The sequence below is a fragment of the Sus scrofa genome, chromosome 10, assembly GCF_000003025.6.
Source record: "Sus scrofa isolate TJ Tabasco breed Duroc chromosome 10, Sscrofa11.1, whole genome shotgun sequence".
Classification (NCBI taxonomy): domain Eukaryota; kingdom Metazoa; phylum Chordata; class Mammalia; order Artiodactyla; family Suidae; genus Sus; species Sus scrofa.
In genome coordinates, this window is record NC_010452.4 from 10094889 (window position 1) to 10108513 (window position 13625).

General features: G+C 44.0%; 1 protein-coding gene across 5 annotated transcripts in view; it reads left to right on the forward strand.

Annotated features, from left to right (window-relative positions):
* MARK1 (microtubule affinity regulating kinase 1) overlaps positions 1–11619 on the forward strand; it is a 126231-nt gene extending 114612 nt beyond the window's left edge. For 3 of the 5 annotated variants that reach the window (XM_021064328.1, XM_021064329.1, XM_021064333.1), the window contains 2 exons: positions 3776–3820; positions 9340–11619. In XM_021064328.1, the coding sequence (XP_020919987.1) occupies positions 3776–3820; positions 9340–9694 (400 nt within the window). In that variant the 3' untranslated portion in view covers positions 9695–11619. The remainder of the gene's footprint in view (positions 1–3775; positions 3821–9339) is intronic. The other 2 variants (XM_021064330.1, XM_021064331.1) reach the window with 1 other exon arrangement.

Below are 13625 nucleotides of genomic sequence, written 5' to 3' on the forward strand. Positions count from 1 at the left end.
TTCTGCCCTTGCTACTGACTGTGTGAATTCTTAAAATCCTCAGCTTGCCGTGTATCCCACCCAGAATACAGTTCACAGCCCTCGCCACCGCTGCCCCTATCTGCTCCGATCCCACCCCTCCCAGGCCCTCCCTGCCAGTTCCTTGCCCACCACACTGGGCACCTGGCTGACCTGGAGCTCACCAGGCACACCTGGTCTCCACCGCTTGCTCCTCCTCCTGCTGGAGTCCTCTTCCCCGACTCTGTGTGGCTGGCTTCTACACCGCCTCCAGGTCTTTGCTGTAGTGTCACCTCCCCAGTGAGGCCTTTTTCAACCCCCTGTTGAAAATCACAGCCTCTTCCTCCAGCACCCCCTCTCCTGCTTTAGCACTTGTGCTATCTGAGCTGATGTGTCCACTTTACCTGTCTGTTCATGGTCTGTCTCTCCAGGGAGAAGGTGTGCTCTGTGAGAGCAGGGTTTGCGGCTGGCTTGTTTGCTTGTGTGTTTGTGGCTGCATCTTGGGCAGGGTAGCGAGAGCCTCCTCTGACAGGCAGCATGTCATTCACTGAATGCATGATGGATGATGGATGGATGGATGGGTGGATGGGTTGGTGGGTGGATGGGTTGTTGGATGGATGTGTGGATGGACGGATGGGTGGATGGATGGACAGGTGGGTGGATGGGCGGATGGGTGGGCGGATGGATGGGTGGGTGGATGGGGTGGGTGGGCAGGTGAATGGGTGGATGGGTGGGTGGGTGGATGAATGGATGGTGTGAAAGGCAATTAAGGTTATAATACATTCTGCTAAGTGCCCTGAAGGAGGAAGGTCCTGAGATGGAGATCAAGGCTGAGGGAGTGAGAGTGTTCGGAGCCAGGCTCTGTGGGGAACGGGAAGGCTCCTCGGGCGCCACCTGCCCTTACTGCGTTGTGAACAACGTCCTGTAGTGGAGCGTCTGGGTGGAGGGAGGAGGTTGATTGCTGTGCTTTGTTGGAAATTAGGGTTTTTTAGTGACTCGGCTTTTAACATATTTTAATTAATTCTGGATTTGGTTAGAGAAGAAATTCCCAGTTCTGCTCCGAGGTCACTGTCACCATGTGAACAGCTTTGGCTTCACAAATACGTTTGTGTTCACAGCAGTGCATGAGGGTAGTGTTTTGTCGCTGGACAGGAGGCCACCCAATACCCCACAGACGACTTAATGCAAGTGATGGCTTCTGTCCCAGCAGTGAACCTGCTGGGTTCTTACGCAGCCGGCAGGCAGACTGCAGATGCAGCTGATCATTCTGCATTTGCAGTGTGTTGAACTTGTGAGCGGGCTTGGAGATAAACTAGAGAGTCTCAGTGCCAACACATTGAACAGTCTCAACCCAGCTGTCAGGTAATCATTCTTCCCACTTGTCTCGTCGTCGTCAGTCCATCCTGGGTCAAGCCCAGCCTTTCTCCCTGTTCCCTTGGCCTCCTCACTTCACTCTGCCTGAAGCCTGAAGAAATAAGGCAGCGGTGTGCTCAGGGCAGGGCTGATGCTGAGTGCTGCTCAGACTCCTCAGGATGCTGGGACCGCCTGCATCCATGTGCCAAAAGCCTTGTTAAAAAGATGAAAAAATGAGATTTTATAGGGGGAAAAGTAGAGGAATTTGGGTTATTAAGCTTTAAGAAGAGAAAAATAAAGAAGAGTTGAGTTAACCATTCATGTGTCTGAAAACCATCATCACAGGAAGAAGCCAGTTTGTGGTTCTCCTTGGCCAGTTAAGAAGCTGGACACCAAAATGTTGTTTTCTGGGTCTTAGGAAAGAACTTTCTAATCAGAAAATCATTTACACTTGACTCATCTCTTGAGAGGACGTAGATGTACTATTTCAGAAATCTTTTTAAAGAGCATTAAGAGCAATTTGCTTTGGATCAGTTATGAACACCTGCTGTATAAATTGGAGATGATATCAGACCTCATGATTTTTTAACCGTAGTTCTTATATAGGGAATAAACTGATTTGTTCAGGTGAGGTTTTTCTTTGAACTTTTTTGTTTGTTTTTAGGGCCACACTTGCGGCATATTTTTAAGTTTGGGGTGTTGAAGAGCTGTGTTGCCTGGCATGTGCTCTTGCACCAACCTGCTTCCTGTATCCCTAACTGCCTCCCACTATGGCTGCATGGAGCTGACTTGCTGAACTATTTGAAACAGTTGCCAATAGCAGAATTGTTCCAGTCAGTGTTCCTGGTGGCATCCAGGAAGCCAGGAACAGGGTATGGGGAACAGTGTGACAAGGCAGTTGCTATGGCAACAGTTAGCGCAGGGGAAGTGGGGTCCGAGGGGTGTTTCATTCCTAAGGCTTGCAGGTGGGCAGCAGTCTGCTAGCCATGATTCATAAGGCAACATATAAATAGGACAGAAAAGTCCCTTCCGGTGAAAGGAATTTTATCTTAGCAGCAGGAATCAGCAGCATTATTTTCCTCCTTGCCCAGTTTGATGGACCACGCTTCAGTTGTATCCGTACATCTACAGGGGACTCAAAATAAACATTTCACTTTGAGCCTGCTCAAAAAATGTTCTGTTTCAGTGTGCTTTAATAAAAATAGGTTTGTATAGAAGACATTGACTTCTTGTTTACTTCCCAGTGAAAATGACAGTTACTGAAAAGAGGAATTTTTTAAAAGCCATCTCAATGTGAAAACACATCTTATCGTGCTTTTAACTTCAGATAGGAGAGTGGTTTTTATAGAATATCTTTGTCAAGAAAGCCCTATAAAGACCTTGAGAAGAATATAAGGCATTCATATTTTTAACCACCAGTTGAAGTTTTAGAGCTCGGTGTACAGAGGTGTTTTATTAATTCAGGGAGCGAGAGGGGCGGTGCTAATATTATTCCTGTGGCGTTCATTTTACGTCAATAATATTACTGTTTCTGGAATGGTTAAAAATTGAGGACTCTTAAGGGTTCAAATTGGTGATTTTCCCCTGCTATTTAATAGTTTTGCTATATCACAAACCATCTCAATATATTTAAATTGGTTTATAACTTGATGCTCCTATGTAGCTTCTCACTTACCTTTGAAAATGACATAGTTAAAATTTTGGTAGATTTAAAAAATACTAATTACGTTCAATAAAAAAAACACGTGGAGGTGTCCTGATTTTACTTCACAGGTGGGTGTCCAGGTAAGATCATTGTTTCTATTTAAGACTGAACTCCTGCGTGTTTATAGACTTGCTTGCTTGGGTGGGCTGCTTGGTTTGCTGTAACAATTGTATCATGTGCATGAAATGTAAACAGAACTACTGAAATGAGTTACTTGCATATTGAACAGTTAGTCTTTATTTTTAGAACTACTTGTATCTATGTTGAGTTTTATTTCTAATTACAGGGTTAATTTATATTTTTCTAAATTGAGCGACTACTTGAACTATGTTTACTAAACCATTATGAAGTTGAACTGTGCTGTTGCTAATTGTTAAAGCAGTTTTAACTTTAGATTGAACTTAACTAAACCAAAAGATAAATTACAACTTTAAAATCGTGGCCGGGAATTGGAAGATCACATTAAAAAAAAAAAAAAATCCTAAACGTTCACCTAGCCTCTCCTCTATGACGATACCCAGTAGACGCTCAATAAATGATAGTGAAGTGTGTGTGGCTGTGATGAAAACCAAGAGAAATAGTATTAGACTGACGGGTAATGGAAAACTATCATGCCAGCAGTTTGCTCAGCAAGATAATTTTAAAATCATTTTAGATGTAGGTTTTCTTGATATATTTTTTCACCTTTATCATTAAATCTCACCTTCACTTTGTTTTGAGGGATCCAAGTGAAGGCGAAGCCAGTGGCAGAGCCGACACCCCAAGGTGAGGAGCCACCATGTGTACTTGGCTGCTAGGCCCCTGTGGGAAGACGAACCTTTGAAATCCTTACAGCACTTAATAAACATGGATAGAGCTAATAACTAGATAGTATGTGGATGTGAAAGCCTTGCCCTGGTATGGATTTTCCTGATGTTGCCTAGCATTTATTAAGTTTAAGTGAATGAAGTCTGTGGTTTCTAAACAGTATTTCGAATTGTATGCTATGTAGCCTTTCTGTCCTATGAAATATGTCGTAGCAGAAGAATTAACAGATTAAAATGTACCGGTCTATGAGCGTTCCCATTGCAGCGCAGCAGAAACCATCCAGCTAGTATCCATGAGGTTGTGGGTTCGATCCCTGGCCTCACTCAGTGGGTCAGGGATCTGAAGTTGCCATGAGCTGTGGTGTAGGTCACAGATGTGGCTCGAATCTGGCATTGCTGTGGCTGTGGTGTAGGCCGGCAGCTGTGGCACTAGATTCCACCCCTAGCCTGGCAACATCGTGTGCTGAGGGTGTGGCCCTAAAAGGCAAAAAAAAAAAAAAAAAAAAAGTACCGGTCCTTTCCTCACTGAAACAATGTAAATCAAATTAGTTTTAGTCAAATAACACAGAACACGGAGGTAACCAAATATATAGGAAGGTGTGATATTTTAGGTGACTCTTCAGTGGGGGACCACGTTTCCTAATTCTCACCCCAGAGTACTTTGTGGTTTTTCAACATTTAATACTGGTCGTGCATTTGTTTTGGCAATGGATCTCAAACTTGAGCACAGTCAAAATCAGGTCGGGGGCTTGATAAAGCAGGTGGCTGGGCCCCACCTCCAGGGGTTTTGATTGGGGGTGGGGGGGTGGGGTCACTGATGCTGCTGGTCTAGAGTAATTTAAGAAATTAAATTTATAAATGAGCAATATGAGAAACGAAAGCATTCCGTTCTTTTGAGTCTCTACCAGCATTAAGGGGTCCAGTGAAATCTCAGAACCTTGACAAGCAGTTCCTCAGTAGGACAGAGGCCTGGCTTCATTCGGGAATTATATCTGAGCAGCGGAACACAAGCCTCAACTGAATCTCTCCTTTTTAAAATTATTTGAAATATTGGGAGTTCCTGTTGTGGCTCAGCGGGTTAAGAACCCAGCAGTTTCCATGAGGATGCAGGTTCCATCCCTGGCCTTGCTCCGTGGGTTAAGGATCTGGCATTGCCGTGAGCGGTGGTGTAGGTTGCAAATGAAGCTCAGATCCAAAGTTGCCCTGGCTGTGGTGTAGACCGGCAGTGTTAGCTCCAATTCAACCCCTAGCCTGGGAACCTCCATAGGCTGCAGGTGTGGCCCTAAAAACTAAACAAAATAAATAAAATTATTTGAAATATAAAACACGGCGGGCTTTGGAAAAGCTTTATGGAGCATTCCTGTGTAGCCCTTTTTTTCTTTTTTTTTTTTTTTATTATAAACTGTGGTCCGTAGAAGTCTGGTCCTAATGATTGAGATGTTTCTGTCCTGAGTTAGATCCCTGAGTCGCCATAGCAGGAAGCCCAAGGGAGGCAGGACAAATATTTTTAACTTTCTTCTGCCTGTTAAATAAACTCGTGGGACTTTTGCTCCTTTTGGCCCCTCCCTCACTTCGTCCTCCCTCTAGAGCCCCCTTCTTGCATCTCATCCTCTCTTTCTGCTTGATTTTCCTCTGAGACACTCAGGAGTATGTAGTGTCACAAGTGCCGATGGATGTCGCACGTCATCCGCATGCATTTACCTTTTTAATGTGACAGCGTGTTTCCTTTGGTCACTGTTGATTTTTTTTCCTTTTTTCTTTTGTTTCTTTTTCTTTTTCTTTCTTTTTTTTTTTTTTTTTTTTTTTTTTGCTTTGAACAAACTTATTAAATACCTACTACCTATAAGATACTGGCTGGCATTTAAGCCTCATAACAACCAAGAGGAAAGTATGCATTTTAAAGAGGAAGAAGCAGGAGGGAGCATCGGCGGGACCAAGCCAGTTCTAGTGAGGTCCTGTCATTTCAGAGAGCTGGTCGGGCCTGACGGTGGATGGCGCTGGCTGCGAGCTGGACCACGGGGTGGGTGTGAGCGGTCCCGTGCCACTCGCTGCACAGCTTTTAAGAAAGTCACTTGTGTCTTCATCCCGGCTGCCCCCTAGGGTCGTGTGAGGGGTAAATGAATGAATAAGGTCCACCAGGCACTTAGACCAGTTCCCGGAACCTAGTAAGTGCTCAGTAAACATTAGCTGCCCCTCTGGGTGTCAGTATTTCTAGGCACGTTCTCCAGTTAATGTCCCCAGTGGGGATGCCTTTGAGATGCGTGTGGAAAATGTCTTATATGTACGTGTTGTCTTCATGGGCATCAGGTTTCCTTGGTGGGATGGAAGGAAAACTAGACTTGGGATAAAATACCGGATTTCAGTCTCTGCTTTTCAATTCGTTAGCTATATGACCTCAGAAAAGTAATTTAAGTTTCCTAGCCATCAGTTCTGCTTTTAAAATGAGTGTTCAGAGGAGTTCCCTTTGTGGCTCGGTGGGATATGAACCCAGCTAATATCCATGAGGATGCAGGTTTGATCCCTGGCCTTGTTCAGTGGGTTAAGGGTTAAGGCATTGCCGTGAGCTGTGTGTAGGTCGCAGACGCGGCTCGGATCACGCGTGGCTGTGGCTGTGGTGTAGGCTGGCAGCTGTGGCTCCAATTCGACCCCTAGCCTGGGAACTTTCATATGCTGCAGGTATGGCCATACCAATAAAAAAATAAAATGAGTGTCCAATCGAATGATCTTGTGGGTGCCTTCCCTCCCTGGCTGATGCCATGGCCTGCATGTGGTCCTATGGCTTAGGCTCAGTGAGCAGAAAGAGAAGAATGGAGAAGACACTGAAATAAATACTCTCCATACTTATGTCGTAGTCTTTGGAAATTGATTTTCTCTACTTACTCCTTTCCTGATTTTTCTCAAACTTGCATAGTGGGCAGAGCTTTGTCAGCTCAAATATTTAGGAATGAGGAGGAAGACATGTATATATAAATGTGTACATAATAATTTATATATATAAAATATATACATGACCATATATACATTGTGATAATATTGATGTAAAGTGTATATATAGATATAAAATATTCATGGAGTAGAATATGAACTCCTTTCGAAGTATATCCCTTCTTGATCATTGTACAACTATAAATGTAATGAAAATTCATTGAGTAATTTAAACAAATTTTTAGAAGTATATCACTTTTTTAAATCACATACAAGTAAGATAGATTAACAAGTTAAAATTGTAACATCTATATTTGGGTAATTGCTCAACAAACTTAATTATAAGTTCTTCTGAATCATAAAAAATCAATTTTAACTTTCTTTGATTATTCGAAATAGGTTTTCTGGTTCTGTATTATTTATGGGAGACCTACAGTAAGGAAAATCCAGTAAGGTTGATGGATTTAACAAATACATGTTAATCGTCTACTTTTTGCCCAGCACAGTTGTAGATGCCTGAGATAGATCAGTGAACAAAACAAACAAAACCCCTTGCCCTCCCAGAATTTATAACCTGATGGTAGAGGCCAGCAATAAATAATAAACATAATAGAGCAGTGGATTAAATAGTATAAGAATGTGATTGGTACCATAGAGGAAAAAATAGAGCAAGGTGAGGAGGTTGGCCATGCCCTGTCCAATGTGGAATTGGATGGAGTAGGTTGGACTTGGATGAGGTAGGAATTGGATGGAGTAGGTTGGACTAGGATGGGGTAGGAATCGGATGGAGTAGGTTGGAATTGGAGTAGGTTGAACTTGGATGGGGTTGGACTTGGATGGAATAGGTTGGACTTGGATGGAGTAGAAATTGGATGGAGTAGGGTGGAACTGGATGGGGTAGGAATTGGATGGAGTAGGGTGGAACTGGATGGGGTAGGAATTGGATGGAGTAGGTTGGACTTGGATGGGGTTGGACTTGGATGGAATAGGTTGGACTTGGATGGAGTAGGAATTGGATGGAGTAGGGTGGAACTGGATGGGGTAGGAATTGGATGGAGTAGGAATTGGATGGAGTAGGTTGGAATTGAATGGGGTAGGAATTGGATGGAGTAGGGTGGAACTGGATGGGGTAGGAATTGGATGGAGTAGGGTGGAATTGGGTGCAGTAGGGTAGTTAGGGTAGACCACAAGGGGAAAGTGAGCAGAAATTTGAAAGAAGAGAGTTAGTCATGCAGCCGTCTGAGGGAAAAGCATTTGTGGTGGAGGGAACGGTCTGTGTTAAAGCCTTAAGGCAAAGAAGATACCCTGTATGTTCAAAGAATAGTATGGAGGCTAGTGTGTCTTGACGGGAATGAGTGAGGAGAAAATAATAGGAACTCATGAGGGGTTGGCAGGGAGTTGGAGTGTAGATCATGAGGAGCCCAGAGCCCTATAGACAATTGTAAGGCTATCTTTAGCAAAACGTTGGCATCCTTAGAAGAGCTGATGTCCACACTGCTGTGTGTGCTATGGCCTGATGTCTCTACCCCCTCGCAGGACAGCATTCTTTTTCAACATTTTCAGGTACAACTAATCCCTTGTAGCCATCACTACTCTCCTTGTCCCTGTCCTTCCCCTATCCAAAAAAAAGATAGAAAGTTTTCTTTATATTTCAAAAATGTGCATTGAAGTTCCCGTCATGGAGCAGCAGAAACGAATCTGACTAGGAACCAAGAGGTTGTGGGTTCGATCCCTGGCCTTGCTCAGTGGGTTGAGGATCTGGTGTTGCCGTGAGCTGTGGTGTCGGTCGCAGACGCGGCTCGGATCTGGCCTTGCTGTGGCTGTGGTGTAGGCCGGCAGCTGCAGCTCTGATTTGACCCCTAGCCTGGGAACCTCCATATGCCGAGGATGCGGCCCTAAAAAGGACAAAAAGACCCCAAAAAAAAAAAAACGCATTTAGAAGTAGAGTGCTAGTGGTCTGCATTTTGTATAAATGTGCAAAAAATGGAGGATCCGCATTTTCAAACTGAGAGAAACATGGAGGAAAGGTATTCTTCCCTTTCAGATGCAAACTTACTTCCTGCAAACAAATATATTTAAGAAAATGTGGGGAGTTCCCATTGTGGCTCAGCGGTAATGAACCCATCTAGTGTCCGTGAGGACACGGGTTCGATCCCTGGCCCTGCTCAGTGGGTTAAGGATCCCACATTGCCGTGGCTGTGGTGTAGGCCGGCAGCTGCAGCTCCGATTCATCCCCTAGCTTGGGGACTTGCAAATGCCATGGGTGTGGCCCTAAAAAGCCCCCCACCACCACCCTCAAAAAAAAGGAAAGAAAGAAAGAAAATAGGCTCTTGTAAATCAAAGATATTAAAAAAGTCAAAACAGAAGGTGTCCTGGGGGCTGAGTTTTGTCACAGCGGATGTTGCAAATCTTTGTGTCTCCTCGAAGGTGGTCTGCACGTGGGGGAGTTTCATTAGGCTCTCAGTTGTGACCACTTAGGTCTTAGGTGCGTTTCGACTTCGTTGCTGAACGGCCTTTTCGTTTTCCTTTTCCCCCTCTGCCCGCTTGTTCCAGAAGTACCACAGGGGAACCGAAAGAAAGAGACAAGGACGAGGGCAAAGACTCCAAGCCCCGCTCTCTGCGGTTCACGTGGAGCATGAAGACCACCAGTTCCATGGACCCCAATGACATGATGAGAGAAATTCGCAAAGTGTTAGATGCCAACAACTGTGATTATGAACAAAAAGAGAGGTTTCTGCTTTTCTGCGTCCATGGCGACGCCAGGCAGGACAGCCTCGTGCAGTGGGAGATGGAGGTCTGCAAGCTGCCCCGACTGTCCCTCAACGGCGTTCGCTTCAAGCGAATATCCGGGACCTCTATTGCCTTTAAGAACATTGCCTCCAAAATAGCCAACGAGCTTAAGCTGTAACGCAGCTCGGACCTAGAGGAGCAGGGAAGATACGTCCGTGTGAGGTACAGGTTTGGAATGTACTGGTAAATGCCCAATGTGATTGGCCCGTGGCTCTCCCCATGTAGAATTTGCCCTTATCGCAATAAGGTTATACATAGTCATGAACTGTAAAATGAAAGTCCGTATGAACTATAATAAATACCTGTAGCTAAAAAAAGTAGGTTCACATGTACAGGTAAGTATATTGTGTATTTCTGTTCATTTTCTGTTTATAGAGTTGTATAATAAAACAGATGATTGCTTACAAACTTGTATAGTTGTCTAGATTTCTGCACGTAAATGTATGTTTGATGCTTTGAGTTGAAAGTGTTTTTTCTGTTACTTACATTCTGGTGGGTTTTTACACTTCTTACCTCCATAATGCAGTTTTGAACATTGTGTCCAGAACTAAAAGTGAACAGAAATAGTCTTTACAATTGTAGCATGGACTTTTAAAGATTATTTTTCAATCATATTTAAATTTAAACCAGAAGCTGGCAACTCGGTCAGCCCTATGGTACACAGAAATGATTCCTGCTTATCTTTGCTCTCATCCTTGTTATCAGACAAGGTTTAGTGGAGAAGGTGCCGTGTTTACAGTGTTGGCACTCAAGAGTTTGTAAAATGAAGTACATGGAAATAATAGTAGCTTGGCTTCCAGCTAAGAAGTTCTAGGGAAGAAGTTAAACCTGCATCAGATTTCTTTTGCATTTTCAAGGGTTTTCTGGCCCACTGCCCATTGTAGCAGCAAAATTAAAAAGCATCACTACTTCACCTGGCAACAGTAATGTAACCTATCGCTCAGGGCTGCTGCCCTTGCAAATCCCACACCTTAACGCGGACCGACAGGCGCACCGGGACTGCTGCGTAGCACAGACGTGGCTTTACAATGTCGATCGGCGCATCGGTTAAGAACTAATGCCACCTCAGGAATGAACTGGCATTGGGGACATTTGCCTCATGCTCCTCCTAGCCTCTTTTTCCACCCCAACTCAGTAATATCTGTCATCCCTTAAGAGACTTCTGAGCAAAACCTGCTATTTATAACAGCACAGTATTGATTTATGCTTATGTGGGTGTTCGGTTGGTTCCCATGTAACCTGTTTGTTTTTAATATTTTGCCACATTTCTTGTATTTATGCCACATCGTCATGCCTCTGATGTGCAGCTTTGTAACTGGGCCTTTGCCCACTTTCCTTTCATCATCAGTGATGTACGCGATGTAAAACCACTAGTAAAAGTTCATTTGAATACTTGTCATTTTATACTGAATTAGCCTTGGAGGTTGACTGTGCAATGTTGCTGAATGTTGTAATTAGTGTAATATCCACATATGGGCCCCCATCTGCACACTCCTGAGAAGGAGAAAGTGTGTTCAAATTTTATCAGTTTGAAGAAGCATAAAGCTGTGATCAGCACTGTAATTCTAGCCCACATGAGAAAGCTCTCCCTGTAGGCGACGTGCCGTCCCCATGGTGGCTTCCAGACTAGGGCGATCTGGACTGGACTGTGACGTAGCTCTTCTTCTGTAACAGTTTCATCCTAAAACGAAATGTATTTTTGCCTTAGCAGAGGATGGTGTTGGAAAAAAAAAACCGTGTCACCCCCTTTTTCAGCTAGTGTTCGTTCCCCAAAAGTTGATGCAAATCTCTCTTCATGCTCACTGGTGCACACACTGAAATTTTACTTGAACCGTTCTCATAATAAAGCACTTGTCTTTTGCTCTTTATCAGAATGTGGATTACCTGTTTTCTAGTGCAGAAGTATTCTGTACGGGGGGTTTCTTTTGTGTGTTCTAGAGTTAGTTGGCAGGGGTGAAGCTATGTAGGTTTTGCAAGATGTCATTATGACCAGAAAATTTAATCTTTTGTTACTGGAATTCCTAGCAATTGAAACGCTTTTTTTTTTAAATGGACATGCCTTTTCCAGGGAGGAACTGATGCCTTTTGACATTTTCTCACTCTGGTTAACTCTTCTGGGTTTGTGGCAAGGCATTTTACGTCACTATTTTTGATGAACTAAATATGAAGTCATAATATTCACCTAGATTTTTCCCATTTTATATGGCCACGTAACTTTTCTTTGACGATTCAGAGGAGTTTTAAGTATGTTTGCATAAATAAATACCAGTTTATGTCCACTGGCTATGTGATATCAGGATTTCCTTTGTTTCTGTTTAACTTTTATTTGATAGAACATCCCTAATATTAAATTATTTTGGGGAGACTGGGGCACAGTTTTAATTTGATAAATAATAAGATGAAATACACTCCGGAATCTTGACCCAATAATATACACTACATAGGACTTGATTGAAAGCCCAGAAGATCTTATTGGGAAGTGATTTTTCACCCACCAAACCACTTCACAGTGTGGACAGCGAAATGACATGCAATGACTGAGATACCAAGTTACTCTAAAGAAGTGATTTACCACATGTGTAAAAGAATCAGGATCTCTATTGAAATCTATTGAGGTACCCACTGTGTCTTAAGACATATAAAGGAATTGTAACAAGGGATTCCTACTTCTCCAAGATTTTGGTCCATTTGGGAAGACAAAATATAAACACATATAAGACCAAAAAAATAAAACCCCAAAATAAGAAAGAGAAAATATTCAAGCAACAAACAGTAGATGCTGTAAGAATTCAGAGAAGGCTGAGTTCTGTATGAACACAAGAAAGGACGTCTTTTGAGAGATTCGAGGATGGATCAAATTGAAGAGGCAGAACGGAAGGAACATTGGAGAAAAGGCTTGAGATCAGTGATAGCTGTAGGACATGTTAGAAATGAACCATTTATTCCAGAGAGTGTCAGGGACCACCTGAGGTGATGGCTAGGAGGTTATGTGAAGCATTCTCTAGCCAACTCAGCTTGGATTTGATCGGGGGTTGGTGGGGGGGGATTAGGGGGATTATTTTTAAGGAATAATCTAATCGGTTGTAAAAGAAGAGCAATTCGGAGTTCCCATTGTGGCACAGTGGAAATGAATCCAACTAGGAACCATGAGGTTGTGGGTTCGATCCCTGGCCTTGCTCAGTGGGTTAAGGATCCGGCGTTGCTGTGAGCTATGGTGTAGGTTGCATATGCGGTTCGGATCCTGGATCCTGCATCGCTGTGGCTGTGGTGTAGGCCGGCAGCTGCAGCTCCAATTGGACCCCCAGCCTGGGAACCTCCATATGCCGTGGGTGCGGCTCTAGAAAAGGCAAAGAAAGAAAAAAAGAAAGTGTTCTTGATGGGACGAACCATCAGGAAAATGCAATTCCAAACCACAGTGAGGTGTCACCCAACACCCATCAGAATGGCCTCTCTCGAAAAGATAATAACAATGCTGGCGACGATGCAGAGAAAAGAGAACCCTCGTGCTCTGTTGGTGGGAATGTTAGCTGGTGCAGCCACTGTGGAAAACCACATGGAAGTTCCTCAAAACAATTAAAAACAGAGCCATCATACAGTCCAGGAATTTCGCTTCTCGGTATTTAGCTAAGGGAAATGAAAACACTAACTCGAAAAACTACCTGCACCCTCATTTTCATCAGAGCATTATTCACAGTAGCCAAGACATGGAAACGACCGAAGAATCCATCGATGGGCGAGTGGATAAAAGAGACGTGATCCCGGGGAATGACGACGGCGGTGGAGGAGGAAGACCCCGAGCTGTTATCACAGACACAGCCCAGATACAGCTACTCACAGAGCAGCATTGAGGAGAACATCCTGGAGGCGAGCGGAAAAGACTTCCCACAACTAAGGCTCCAAGAAAGGAATGACAGTGAGATGCGCAGGCGGGGCCGAAGTGCAACAGAGTCAAGAGCCAGGCCCCTAAGAAGGCGACCGGCCAGCGGGAGGATAATCACAACCCAGAGCTTCTCCCTGAAGAGCGAAGGCTCTTGGGTCACAATAAACCC